The sequence below is a fragment of the Electrophorus electricus genome, chromosome 5 (genome assembly GCF_013358815.1).
Source record: "Electrophorus electricus isolate fEleEle1 chromosome 5, fEleEle1.pri, whole genome shotgun sequence".
In the NCBI taxonomy this organism is placed as follows: Eukaryota; Metazoa; Chordata; class Actinopteri; order Gymnotiformes; family Gymnotidae; genus Electrophorus; species Electrophorus electricus.
The window spans coordinates 23,004,541-23,019,080 of record NC_049539.1 but is presented as its reverse complement, the minus strand read 5'-3'; the positions used below and the strand labels follow the sequence as shown (position 1 = coordinate 23,019,080).

The 14,540-nt window shown below is 45.4% G+C and overlaps 1 protein-coding gene across 1 annotated transcript; it reads left to right on the top strand.

The window, feature by feature from the left end:
* The first annotated feature begins 5,202 nt into the window (after positions 1–5,202).
* On the top strand, positions 5,203–13,627 carry fgf10b (fibroblast growth factor 10b). The gene is made up of 3 exons (XM_035526272.1): positions 5,203–5,500; positions 12,304–12,407; positions 12,777–13,627. The coding sequence occupies exons 1-3, from the start codon at positions 5,203–5,205 to the stop codon at positions 12,966–12,968; spliced, it is 594 nt and encodes a 197-aa protein (XP_035382165.1). The 3' UTR covers positions 12,969–13,627.
* Positions 13,628–14,540: the final 913 nt, after the last annotated feature.

The following is a 14,540-nucleotide window of genomic DNA, read 5'->3' as shown; positions in this document are numbered from 1 at the left end:
ACACACTCACACACTCTCTCTCTCACACACACACACACACACACACACACACCTGACCACTCTCTCTCTCTCTCACTCACACACACACACACACCCCCCTACACACACACACACACACACACACACACACACACCTGGGTTGATAGTTGATCAGTGTCTGGTGCAAAGCTCGGGTGAATGGACGTCATGTGAGGTGGCATGTCACTGGAGATGGGCTGTGGGCAGAGCCTGGGATAATTGCTCCACTCTTCCCCACAGCCACTCTGCCCCAAAACAACTATTTTTGTTTATGGTCTAGCCAAAGCAAGTGGTAGAATACAATTTTAAGGGAGCAGTCGGTAAGTCTTATAAAAATAAAAAGTTTTTAACAACTGCAGCTTTAAAAGAATTTGTTATCCCCTCCCCAGTGCCTCAGCAAATACAGCCATATCTGCCAAGTCTGAATGGATCCAGGTCATTCACAGAGTGGAAGGTATTAACGCTAAATGGTGTTCACGCCTGCAGTCGTCTCTTTGACAACAATGATCCAGACTCCCATGCCTCACATTATGCTTAAAGACGGTGCAGTTAAGGCAAAGCTGGAGGACAACCAGAGGTCCGCTAACTTTTTGCTCCTCGTTTTCTGGTCGATCCAGTAGTGGTAATCAGAGTAACTCAACTGAGCTAGCAAGCTACTGTTACATAATGCTAAACAAAATTGTAAATGTTTACCTTTAATAGGCTCTGTTAATACGCATTAAAGAGCAGTGCGCTGCAGAAAAACATAATAGTTAGGTTAACATTTTTATTTTTACCTCGTCAGATGAGTTTCTGTAAGATTACGCTAACCATTGTCTTAACCGCTGCGGAAGACAAATGGCAGCATTGAACCACACAAGATTTCCAGATAAACTGGTAAAATTTTACCACAATAATATACAGCAGAGGTATACTGAAGCTATCTTACTCAGAGCATTCTACCTTTATCAATGTTATGTCCATGATCTTAGCGGTTGTGTAGTTTGAGGTGGACAACGTACGAGCCTACAGAGATGAAGGTGGAAAAAACCGTTATTTTATCTAGCTAACGTTAGCGAATGTCAACTGTCACGATACACCTGGTGAATTCAGTTTTTGAGTTCGTCACAAAAAGCGAGTCAATTTACATTGATTCTTAAAGTTAGTAGCCCACCTACCTACAATTAGCTGGCAAACTACACAAAACAAGTACTCTGTTCAGGTGAGGTGAGGACTGTCTGAGACTTGTTTATTTGACAACATAGCTAGCTAGCTAGGTAGAGCGCTAGCTATGTGACGACACCACCTCAAAATGTCAAGTAAACTTTATATTAATATTTGTTTTATTATAAAATCAAGTTTCTGGTGGCCTCTAGGTTTGCATTTATAAGTAAATGTTACCAGAATAGAATGATCAAAGCCTGCTAATTAAAACTTTTGTCCTGGGAAGAACATTTCTGAGGTCGGGAGGTTGGTAAGTAGGCTGTGAGATATACTTGTTTAGCATGCCATAGTCCAACCGAATAAAGAATTCGGTTCTGTTGTCTTGCTAGATAAATAACTATAACATGTAGCTAGCTCGTAGACCATCTTTTACTTATACTAGCCCTAGTTAGCTACTTATAGTATATCAAATGACTATATCACCCAGTTTTTCGCTTTAGTTCAGAGCTATATGTAATGATAAACACCTCTAACTTGTGTTGTACAAGATGCCTGCATTCCTTCCACTGCTATTGTCAATAGACATGACGTTGACTCAATGAAATGCAGACTGGGATAGCTCTAAAGTTACAGGAAACAGAGACTCAAACAGCAGTCGTAGAACCTCTGAGCAAGGCTTCCTGCTCTGTAGCATTGAATAATATAGTGGACATCCGGTCAGAATCGCACACTCAGTAACTTACTTCCTATATGGTGCATCTTTTACGCAAGAGTGAGTAGTCTAGATGCCATGGGTTGGCATCCATCCGGGTATTCTCTACTCCAACACACACGACTCAGCCTTAGACCCAGTCAGCCCTGTGAAGAGCGAAGGTGCGCTGTTTAGGCTGCACTAGCCTGGTACTGATGGCCACTGCATTGGCTGTGCAGGCCTGGTATTGAAGGCCAGCCTGTGAGCTGCGCTGGCCTGGTACTGAAAGCCACTGTCTTCTACATGAGGGCCGGTTGTTCTTGTATTTTAATTAGGTCTGGACTGTGGTCTGAGGAGGCCACAGGGCCCCGTTACCGCAATAATCAGAACCATGACCTGTAAATAAAATCCTGTGTGACCCGTTAATTCTATGGCGTGGTTTTGGGGCAGCATGGGGATGGCTCACATTACAGTTACAGTGTTACAGTTCATACACGCCAGCGGGAGCTCACTTTAGGAAACACACACCATATCCACTTAACTGACACCCAACACATCAAATATTTACTTTTAGTGACTAGCAAAAACCAGGGAGCCCAGACCGATACAGAATTCAAGAAGCTACTCACATGAGGCACTCAAATATGGGCCAAGCAAAAACCTGTGTGTTTGATTCATTAATGAATTAAATTAAAATGATACCAAATTTACAAAAGTAACTACAATACACTGGGGGCAGTGGTAGCTCACTGGGAAAGTATGTACTACTAATCGGAAAGTTGTCAGTTTAAGCCCCACCAGGTTGCCACTTTTGGGCACCTGATCAAAGCCCTTAACCCTCAGTTGCTGAAGTTGTGTTCAGTCATAACTGTAAGATGCTATTGATAAAAGCATCAACTAAATACTGTAAGTGTAAATACAAAGTTAAGTGAACCAACCATTGTATTAAATTGATTCATGAAATATTTTCATTTAAATTGACCTTTCTTCCTTTGCAATGAACTATTTAGATACAACTCTGATGTCAGTTGACTAAATTAAAGAATGAAATATTTAAACACAACTCTGATGACATTCCACTAAATTAAAGAATGAAATATTTAGACACAACTCTGATGTCATTCCACTAAATTAAAGAATTAACTATTTAGACACAACTCTGATGTCATTCCATTAAAGGATGTAATTCTTTAGTCTTTAACTGTATTGATTTGTAAGAGATACCAAATAAAGCCATGCTGGTGGAAGGAATTTCAGTGAGACAGAAAGATGATATGCGGTTTATCTGTGAGGGGCCGGGTCTGTGAGAATGATCAATAAAGATACAACCTCAGATCAAGAGAGATCACACAGACCATGTACGCTGAAAAACCCTTGGCTCTCTGCACAGCTCCACCAGAGCTAACACTGCCCATGTGCTCAGCAAAGACATGACCCCAGCCAACACTGCCCATGTGCTTAGCAAGGCAGGACAAAGGTCCTGAAGCTTGAGTGGAACCTGGTGCTCAGGCGTTTGTGAAAGAGTTTGAGGATGCAGCGTGACTGCACAGCTTTTCTTCTGCCTGAGTTCCCTGCAGTGAAGAGATACAGCAGTGTGACCTCATCTCACCATCAAGACAATAAAAGTAACCTGGTCATTGTATCTTTCTAGGAGAGGATGCTTCTCTGTCACTGGGGTGGACACCACACTACAAAGGAAGTGTCAGATAAGATATCAGTGTTTGAGGAAAAGCCAGATGAGACAGACGCACTCAGCACACAGTCAAACAGAGGAAATGGGGGAGGGGCTGTTACACTCCTGTCCTGTGTCCTCCTGGATGAGACCTGATAAGATGGAAGTCAAGGTCTACGAGAATTTATATCACTATTGACACTGGGATGACAGAGAGAGAGAGAGAGAGAGAGAGAGAAACACACTCTGTTAAATATTACTATCCAGATCACTGACTTTTAGTTCAAATAACATTCATTTTGAACAGTGAAAAACTGGAAAAGAGAAAGCAGGTATTTTTTTAATCCCACTCACTGGCTGTGTTGAGTTAATCAAATTGGCTGGCTATACTGGATTAATCCCATTGACTGCACATGGTTAATACCACTGTGTTGATTTAATCCCAGTGACTGGCTGTGTTAAATTTAATTCCAGTTGAGTTATTTGCAGCTCCGAAGATTGACAACCAATGTTTGTGCAAATAAACTGGACACTAGCTGGTTGCAACTTGAGTAGAAAGAGAAAGAGCGGAGCAGGTGAAATAGTATACTCCCAGGGTATTGTGATACTCCCAGGGGTGTCTCTATACTCCAGAGGTGTCAATACTCCCAGGGGTGTCTCTATACTCCAGAGGTGACAATACTCCCAGGGGTGTCTCTATACGCCAGAGGTGACAATACTCCTAGGGAATTGTGATATTCCCAAGGGTGTCTCTATACTCCAGAGGTGTCAATACTCCCAGGGGTGTCTCTATACTCCAGAGGTGACAGTACTCCTAGGAAACTGTCATACTCCCAAAGGTGTCACTATATTCCAGAGCTGTCAGTACTCCCGTGGTAGCACAGCTCTAACACTGCAGAGGCAGATGTGCACACACACACACACACACACATGCACACATTATCATTTACACTTCAGCTAGGGTAAACCCTCCTGGCAGATGTTTTCATGCCCTCTCAACTTATATGTGTAATGAACACACACACACACACACACACACACATTGGGCAAAGTTCCTTTTTCCCATGTCTGTGGTCTTTAATGAGGAGTTGGGAAATGAATGATCACCCTCCCCAACAACATACACACAAACACACACACAATCACAGTCCCACAGAAAACACTAATTCCAACTTAAACCTACACATTTACTAACGGTATACAACACTGCGAAACAGTGAAACCCCTTTAACCTAAACGGAGAAAGGAAGGTCAATGAGAAGGTGGGTGGGTGAGACAGGGAATGTAGAGACACAGGGAGGGTGAGACATTAAAGAGGGGAGTATTTTTTCGGGTGGTGGTTGGGTTACAAGCCAGTCGCTGACAGAAAAGCCGCGCTCGCAGGGAAGCAAACACCCCCTCCGGGCACCTGAACTACGGATTACTTTGAAGGACAGCACGTGAGAAATAAAACAAAACCGAGGACGAAGCAGGATGTGCCTTGTGCTGTCAGCCGGGCGTAAGGCAGTGCTTTTCCGCTAAGAATCTGGACTGTTCGGATCTGACGTGGATGCATATCCTTGGACGTGCACGGGATCATCTCGCGTTAAGCGGCTACTCGCCCGGCTCGCCGTCCTCCGCTCGCGCATCCCACCCGGCAGCATGCGCCGACTGCTACGGTCCGCAGCGCGCGAGCACCATGCGGAGATGGACGCCGAGTAACGGGGTGTCCGCGTGCCGCTGGGTGTGCGCGCTCTCCGCGCTGGCGGCCGTGCTGGTCAGCGCGCCGACAGCCAGCTGCCTCGGCGCGTGCAGCGCGCACGGACTCGCCAGCTTCTCCAAAGCCGCGCCGGCGGCCGCTGCTCGGCACGCGCGCAGCTACAGCCACCTCCAGGGAGACGTGCGGCGACGGAAACTCTATTCGTATCAGAAATTCTTCCTGAGGATCGACAAATCCGGGAGAGTGAACGGCACGAAGAGCAAAGATGATCCGTACAGTAAGTAAAGTCGTTGTTAACTGCCACTACATAGGTTTCCAGGGTTTGAACTGAGCGTGGAACATCGTGCCATTATAAAACGTGTCAGACTGTGAACTCATTACGATATGAAGCCTACGTCCTGATAGACTGTACAAGTCGTGTAAAGTCATGGCAGTGAAACCCAATCACGGACCATTTACCACTGATCCGCTGGTCTTCATCCTGACACCCCTAAAGTGTGAGAACAATTAACCCACACATTTCCTTCAGTGTTCCCCTACTGGGCAAAGGAAACACAGTTCATACTGACAGCAGAACACACTGGAGCTGTGTGTTTGTGTGTCTCTGGTATATTTAATGATGAAGCCTGATGACACTTTATCATTATTCTTATTGTGCCCATCTGCAGATAAGAGCCTTCCTGTTTTCTTGGTCTGTGTTTGTGATTGTGTGTGCGTGTGCACGTGCGCGTTTATCTGTTTGTGAAGCTGCAGATGTCAATTTCCCATCTCAGTGAATTATCTTCTCAGGAACCGTACTTCCTGCTGAAGGGTATATGCATGTGTGTGTGCCTGTGAGTGTATGTGCACATATATGTGTGGGAGTGTGCATGCCTGTGTACACATATATGTGTGTGTGTGTGTGTGTGTATGTGTGATAAGCTAGCACCATCTCTATAATCACAGTGATAGAACACACTTTTAAGACACAGTATTTGAGCTTTTCGCTGTACTACTACAGCTCCAGAATGACAGAATTACAGTTAGATGTACATAATGTACATCTAACTTGATCTAACCTGATCAGTAAGTCAAGCACCATTAGACTAATCCTCACTTACTCCTTCACGCTGGACACCCAACTGTCACTGACCCTTGACCCTAAACACTTACACCTTAGACACTTCAACCCTTCACACTTAGAACCTAGACCTTTGTCTCTAGACAATTAGACCCTAGACACTTAGACCCTAGGCTCTTACACTGCTTATACTTTTTTACTGGATTTTTTATTTTGTATAGTGACTGATTATAAAATATTTTAACCTCAAATGTTTATTCTTATTATAAGTTCCAAATCATGACTCCTGACAATCCCAAAAACATCAGTCACACCAGAATTTTGTAAACCCATGTGCATCATCGGCTGCTGTGATGGTTTCATTTCCATGAATACTTGCAGGGTTGCAGCTGTTGGCTTTGCTATAGGTTGCATTTCTGGAATGCTATGGTTTGAATATCAATACATCAAAACACCTGTCCTATAGGTGAGGAAAAGGGGCCAGTAGTGGGTAGTGAGCCCAGCGGGCTGCTGTTACGGCAGAGAGTGGTGCCTGTGTTACAGTGGGCTGGTGTTACGGCAGAGAGTGGTGCCTGTGTTACAGTGGGCTGGTGTTACGGCAGAGAGTGGTGCCTGTGTTACAGTGGGCTGGTGTTACGGCAGAGAGTGGTGCCTGTGTTACAGTGGGCTGGTGTTACGGCAGAGAGTGGTGCCTGTGTTAAAGTGGGCTGGTGTTACGGCAGAGAGTGGTGCCTGTGTTACAGTGGGCTGGTGTTACGGCAGAGAGTGGTGCCTGTGTTACAGTAGGCTGGTGTTACAGCAGAGAGTGGTGCCTGTGTTACAGTGGGCTGGTGTTACGGCAGAGAGTGGTGCCTGTGTTACAGTGAGCTGGTGTTACGGCAGAGAGTGGTGCCTGTGTTACAGTGGGCTGGTGTTACGGCAGAGAGTGGTGCCTGTGTTACAGTGGGCTGGTGTTACGGCAGAGAGTGGTGCCTGTGTTACAGTGGGCTGGTGTTACGGTAGAGAGTGGTGCCTGTGTTACAGTGGGCTGGTGTTACGGCAGAGAGTGGTGCCTGTGTTACAGTGGGCTGGTGTTACGGCAGAGAGTGGTGCCTGTGTTACAGTGGGCTGGTGTTACAGCAGAGAGTGGTGCCTGTGTTACAGTGGGCTGGTGTTACGGCAGAGAATGGTGCCTGTGTTGTGGTGGGCTTGTTTCATAGCAGATCAGAGTGGAGCCTATGTGGGCCGCCGTATACAGGAGTTCAGCACCGGGTGACTCCGAAGCACCTCAGAAAGAGATGATGTCATGTGTTTGAAGCTCTGAAAGAGGTGATGTCATGTGTTTGAAAGGGATACTGGGGCTGGGAGAATAGCCGTGGGTCTGCTGGGAGTGTTACATCACAGGGACTTTCACCATGGCGATGCTTTGAACTCGCACTGTATGAGCAGGTTTGCGAAGTCCGACCCGGGAGGGTCACCACCACCCAGCTCATTTTAGTGCCTGCAACACACCTGGTTTCATTTAGATAATCTACAAAGGAATTCAAACAGGTGCGTTAGCTACTAAAATATATGGCACTGAAGGACCTGCATTTGAGAACACTGCTATAACTAAGATCACACAGTGGGCTGACTTACTCAGGCCAATTCTGAGCATAAGTTCTACTCAAAGATCCCAGTGGAGTTCTTTCTCTGGAGTCAGAATACTTCAGGAAAAGTGTCCTCTGAGGAGGAGCCACACCCAGGCCTCCCTGCTGAGCAGGGCCATGACCAGGCTTCACTGCGGGGGGCTACACTGGAAGGCCATGGGCCGGGAAGGATGCTGATGTCTGTCCATGCAGGAAGAGCAGTGATCTGAGACACACAGCTCAAAGCGGTTCAGGAGACAAAAGTGGGAAAATCTTCGGATGCTCAGAGTGGACATGGGATTGTGCAGAGGTTGTGGGGTGTGAGACTAAGGGTTTGTTCACACTTGTAGTTCAGTTCCTTTTGTCCAGACCAAAGAAAAAAAATTATACATGGTTACATTTTAGTCCTGGTTTGCATAGCGTTCACACTCACGACTTTACAATCAAACCAAAATAAGTTAAAAAACAAAGTGACGCATTAGGCACATGCAGTAGTCTGTGGACTTACTGCACTTATTGTTGTATATACCTGGTTGTATTTTTACTACATGGAAACACAGCAAGTGGTGGTAAAATGGATAATGGAGTCAAAATAGCACCAGAAATACCAAAGATGGAACAATGCAAAGAGAAGACGTACAATTCTGATGCTTGTACTAAACCATAGCGGAAAACATTTTTGGTGCACCGTAGCAGAAAATGTTTTTGGTGCACTCTGTTCTGTCCTGGCACTCGTTTCTGTTTAGTGTCACATCATGTCTGTTTGGTTCATTTTAATGCCTTTGGTTGGTATTGTGTTCATACTTCAAATGAGGCGCACCCAAATTCATTTACATACAGGCCGAGACCCACCTGCGCAGACAGTCTCGGTGTGTTTATTTGCTGCAACAGAGTTCAAAAGGAAGCGTTTACACTTACTCTACTGAACCGCTTGTAAGGGTGAATTTGTTTTTAGGATTGAAAAAGGGCATTGGGTGTTATATAGTTCCAACATTCAGGAAGTGTTTTAGGGTGGATAACGAGGTTGTAATAACTAATGGGTCTATAGTGTGTGGAGTGGATTTCTTTTTCCCAGTTGTTATTGTCAGCTCCTAGCCTACCCTCTTAGTTGGAGCGTGCCAAGCGCGGCCCTAGTTACCAGCCTGACAGGGTGTAGCCTATGTCTGCTCTGAGACACACAGGCACTGCATTTTCACCCAGCGTCATGGAGAACTAAACATGACTGGAGGAGAGCTCTAACCGAGGACAGCCAGGATTGGCTGGCATCATGCTGAGGAAGAGAGGAACAGCAAATCACAGGATTCCCTCGAAAGCCACATGCTCCCTACAGAGTAAATGATAGTACATTATTCAGATCAATAATAAATCCTCAAGAAAAGAATCAACAACATAAGAATAAATAATAAACAGAGCTGGGACGTTCATCCTCCAAGTCATGCTGGATAGATGCTATTGTTTCCGGGCGGTGAGGAACTGACGTGCACTGGCTTTTATATTGAATTGCTGGAATTTCTAGGGCACAAAAATCCCAGTGCACTGGAATGTTTTTGACAATCAAGTCATGCTAGAAAATGGCTGGCTCCCTGTTCACTTCAGTGAACCATGGAGCTGTTTGAAACACCCTAAAAAAAGTCACTCTTCCAGAGAGCAAGGAGCCAGACACACCGTCCCAGAGAGCAGAGGGCCAGACACAGTTACAGACACCTGGCCAGTCAGGGTTCAAGTGCACGAATGATCTTGCAGGTGTAGCTGTTACAGTGCATTGGGGGTAGGGGTTTAGATGGAGAAAGAGGAATTGTGGGAAGCCTCCAGATCTGATCTCTGTTATGCATACAAGTGCTGGCTTCACATGCCTGAACTCCCAGTGTGTAATCCGTTCTCAAAGCCCAGAGTGCACTTTGACTGAAATGCCCAGCTACAGGCTTGACCCACTCCTACACCACTCTACTACACCCACACCACTCTACTACACCCAAACCATTCTGGTTCTCTCTGCTTCTCCCAAACCATTCTGCTTCTGCAACTGTGTCTCTTTTTTGTTCTTCTCTCGAAACAGTGTTTTTAAGCTCTTCACATCATCGCGTTGGCTATAAAATGCGGTAAATGTTGGCAGTGTTTTATGGAAAAAAAAACACTCCTCCAAAACACATGTATGCACACACACATGTACTCACCCCCCCCCCCCAACACACACACACAACCATGCAAAGTAACATTTACGCAACATTTGCTCACAGTTAACAGAGCATGGCAAATGTGGCACACACACACACACACACACACACACACACACACACACACACTCCCCACACCCCCCAGCAAGTGAAGAACTGAAGAATAACTTAATTCCCCCAGCAAATAAAGTATTTAAATTTGACCTGCAGGAATTCTGCATCACCTGCAAGGAAAAACACTGTAATTGACTCACACACGCACGCATACAGGTGTTTCTGTTTTCTGTGATAAGTACAGAAGTAGGATCAGCCAGACCTCTGCAGTCAGTGGGGGTTATGTGGAGGGTTTTTTGCTCTTGGCGCTACAGTGTGGACAGACTCAATACAGCGTTAGGGACACACAACTTCAAAGCCACACTTTGTCAACTTAGTCTGATGCTTTTCAGCGTCCCCCCCGCTCTCTCTTACTCTTCTCACTCTATCGCTTTCTTTTACCCCTTCTTTTTCTCGTGCTCTTTCTCCTTCTCTCTCTCTCTTTGATCACTGAGCCTTCTCTGATCTGTCTCTCTGTCATTCTGTCTCTGTTCTGCCTTTCGTTCTTTTATTTATCCTTTCATCCTACCACTGTTTACCGAGAGGACACAGAACAGACAGATAGTCTTACTGCTTCATCTGATACCTGCAACCCAACCCAGCCCCTCACACACACACACTCACACTGCCCCCGCTTTCCATTCTTGTATGATGAAGGATCAATGGAAGTCTAATTCAGAGGTATTTGTAAGTATACGCATTTCTGGTTGGTCACACACTAAAGAGTGAGTGTGTGTGTGTGGGAGTGTCAGGAGAGAGACACTAAATACAGCCATTCCATGATCAAATACCCTGTCCTGTCCGGTTCACACCCCCAACCACTGAGGTTATCAGACCCAGATCACAGAGAATCACATGTTCTCGTGTGGGCATGAGAGAGAGCGAGAGAGAGAGAGAGAGAGAGAGAGAGAGAGAGAGAGAGAGAGAGAGAGAGAGAGAGAGCGAGAGAGAGAGAGAGAGAGAGAGAGAGCGAGAGAGAGAGAGAGAGAGAGCGAGAGAGAGAGAGAGAGAGAGAGAGAGCGAGAGAGAGAGAGAGAGAGAGAGAGAGCGAGAGAGAGAGAGAGAGAGAGAGAGAGAGAGAGCGAGAGAGAGAGAGAGAGAGCGAGAGAGAGAGAGAGAGAGAGCGAGAGAGAGAGAGAGAGAGAGAGAGAGAGAGCGAGAGAGAGAGAGAGAGAGAGAGAGAGCGAGAGAGAGAGAGAGCGAGAGAGAGAGAGAGAGAGAGCGAGAGCGAGAGAGAGAGAGAGAGAGAGCGAGAGAGAGAGAGAGAGAGAGAGAGAGAGAGAGAGAGAGCGAGAGAGAGAGAGAGAGAGAGAGAGCGAGAGAGAGAGAGAGAGAGCGAGAGAGAGAGAGAGCGAGAGAGAGAGAGAGAGAGAGAGAGAGCGAGAGAGAGAGAGAGAGAGAGAGAGAGAGAGAGAGAGAGAGCGAGAGAGAGAGAGAGAGAGAGAGAGAGAGAGAGCGAGAGAGAGAGAGAGAGAGAGAGAGAGAGAGAGAGAGAGAGAGAGCGAGAGAGAGAGAGAGAGAGAGAGAGAGAGAGAGCGAGAGAGAGAGAGAGAGAGCGAGAGAGAGAGAGAGAGAGAGAGAGAGAGAGAGAGAGAGAGCGAGAGAGAGAGAGAGAGAGAGAGCGAGAGAGAGAGAGAGAGAGAGAGAGAGAGAGAGAGAGAGAGAGTGTGTCTGATGTATATGTTTGAATGCAGTTTTGACATGGAAGTTATTAAAACTTGGAGGACAAAGATCAATGCAAAGAGTGGTATTATCTCTGACCTGTCACACACACACACACACACACACACACACACACACACACACACACACACACACACACACACACACACACACACACACACACAGACAGACAGGCCTCCTATACAAGTCAACAGTCTTAACTAGTGGTTTAAAATAAAAACTAATTATGAAAACAAATATATTGAAACATTCTGTGTGAAAACAATAAATAAGAAAGCAGGACTGTGTTTGGTACTGTGTTATGTCATGTTTGATCTGTTTTATGTCATATGTTTGGGAATGTTTTTGTAAAAGTGCTTTTTTGTTTGGTCTGTTTTGTAACAGTTGGTAATGTGGTGAAGTGTTTGGTATGTTTTGTTTTGTAATGTGTTTTATAAAGTGTTTGGACTGTGTGGGACTTCAGGTGTTCTGGAGATCACGTCTGTGGATGTGGGAGTGGTAGCGATCCGAGGTTTGAGCAGTAATTACTATCTGGCCATCAGTAAGAAAGGAAAGGTTTACGGCGAGGTGAGTGTGTCTGTCTCTCTCTCCCTCTCTCTCACACACACACACAAGGAAAGGTTTACAGAGAGGTGAGTGTCATTCATACTCAGACACATACAAACTCTCTCTAACACATACAGTGAGGTTTAGAGAGGTGAATGCATGCGCGCACACTCACACAGGAAGAGGATGCAACAGGAACACACATTAATTGGTGGTGTGAGGATATTGTGTATGTTGTGTGTTCACAGCAGACATGTTAATATGTAACTGTGGTGTATGTGTAATTCTGCTACATTCTACATGTATTTTATGTATGAGGTTTGTGTGTGTTTTGTGTGTGTGATTGTCTATGTATATCTGGTGTCATGCATCTGTCTGTGTGCGTCACAGAGAGACTACACCATAAACTGCCAGCTGAAAGAGCGTATCGAGGAGAATGGCTACAATACGTACGCGTCAGCGCGCTGGAGGAACCGTCGCAGACACGTGTTCTTGGGTCTGAGTGCTAGCGGCAGGGCCCTCCACGCCAGAAAGACCCGCAGGAAGAACACGGCCACCCACTTCCTGCCCATCCTGGTGTGAGTGGGAGACCCTGTCAGCCAAGCCCTGCCCACTCTGGAGTATCTATGCAGGTCTGACAGGGACTCAGTGGATTAAGTTGTATGACAGAGCTGCAAGTCTCTAAGATCACCAGACCAAACGTGTTCTTGCCTAGATATGACTGATGTGAGTAGTAACTCACTGCATAGTTTAACGCCAGTAAAGTGTCTTTAATGTCTAAGCATTGTTCTGTGAGGGAACGAGGGTTAAGATGAATATTTCAGACTATTAGCCAGGACTCACCAAGGTCTAATAACCAGCTGTTTGATCCGATGACATCAGCCACTTGCAGGTGCCTAGTCTGTTGAATGGCCCCGCCCCCCCAGGTGAAATGCAATTACGAAGCCGTAAGGTAGAAGTACACCAGGAACACTTCCTGTTCTCTGCAACTCTTCTTCTTGCTAGAGCAGCTGGACCCATGTGTGGACATGTGTTTATTCGTTTTCTGTTTGTGTGTGCGTTTGTACTTTACTGTGAAGTATGTCAGTTATACTATTGCATTACATGTTGGGGAAAGGAACATGTTTCAAACCGATGCCCTAAGAATTTCATTACTACGGGCTGAGAACTTTACCTTCACTAAACAGCCAGTAGGAGTTTTTGAAGGTGCCTGTGTGCTGATGGACATGCAAGCAGGGCCCACTTTCAGAGGGCTGATTTCAGATCAGTAAAAGTTATGCAGGAAGCTGAGCCGAGACCAGAAAGCCTGCAATGAGGATATCTCTCAGAATGGAACTAGAACCTGCATCGGGCAAGGTAGCAGGTCGTGTAGTGGGTTTGGAGGGAGGTTATTTAGTGGCTTTGTAAAAAAAACGCCACTTTTGAATTTTTTCAAAAAAAAATATTTATTTGTGTAATATTTAAGTGGAATTACTAAACTAATGAAGTGTGTGAAAATGGTAGCCTTTCTGTCCTTTATATTAAATAAAAGCTATTTTTCTCATTCTTGTACAGTTTCACTAGAATGGTCAGTAGGTTACATCTGTTTTCTGTTACTGTCATTTAGCACTGTGTGTGTGTGTAATTGGCTATGATTGATTACAGTAACGATATGGGTACTCTGGCGAGGTGTAATAACTAATCTTAACAAACACATTTGGGAATCATTAACGCTATGGTTGCTAACAACAGAAACAGCGGTGAGATGAAGAAACGGCAAAACACTCAGACAGTTTATACGGGTCTCGCTGGTAATTTGCACATATTCCTACAAGAGTTTGATCAGTCATTACAACAAAAATCTCTTCTCCGCACACACATCCGCCCTCACGTGTGACCGCCCCCCGAGAAATGGTTTCCATTACGTTTCCCATTAATTACAAGATTCTTAAAATTTCTCTCAATTTTGTATTGCTATTTACATCCTTTGCATTCACTAGACTTGCAAAATGGTTCTCTATTTCCATTACACGCACATTTACTGGAACACACAAAGCAAACGGAAAATTAACGTCTATCTTTTATCTGCGTTGTTTTCGTAATCTCGGGCTCGTAATCCAACTTCGGGAACCAAGTGGAAAAAGTCCGCGGGGCACGGAATTAATGAGCATCGTG

Excerpts from the sequence above, each read along its gene's own strand:
- fgf10b (XM_035526272.1), top strand. The coding sequence starts at position 5,203 with ATGCGGAGATGGACGCCGAGTAACGGGGTGTCCGCGTGCCGCTGGGTG. Across the intron at positions 5,501-12,303 it reads GAGCAAAGATGATCCGTACA|GTGTTCTGGAGATCACGTCT; the intron begins GTAAGTAAAGTC and ends GTGGGACTTCAG. Across the intron at positions 12,408-12,776 it reads AAGGAAAGGTTTACGGCGAG|AGAGACTACACCATAAACTG; the intron begins GTGAGTGTGTCT and ends TGTGCGTCACAG.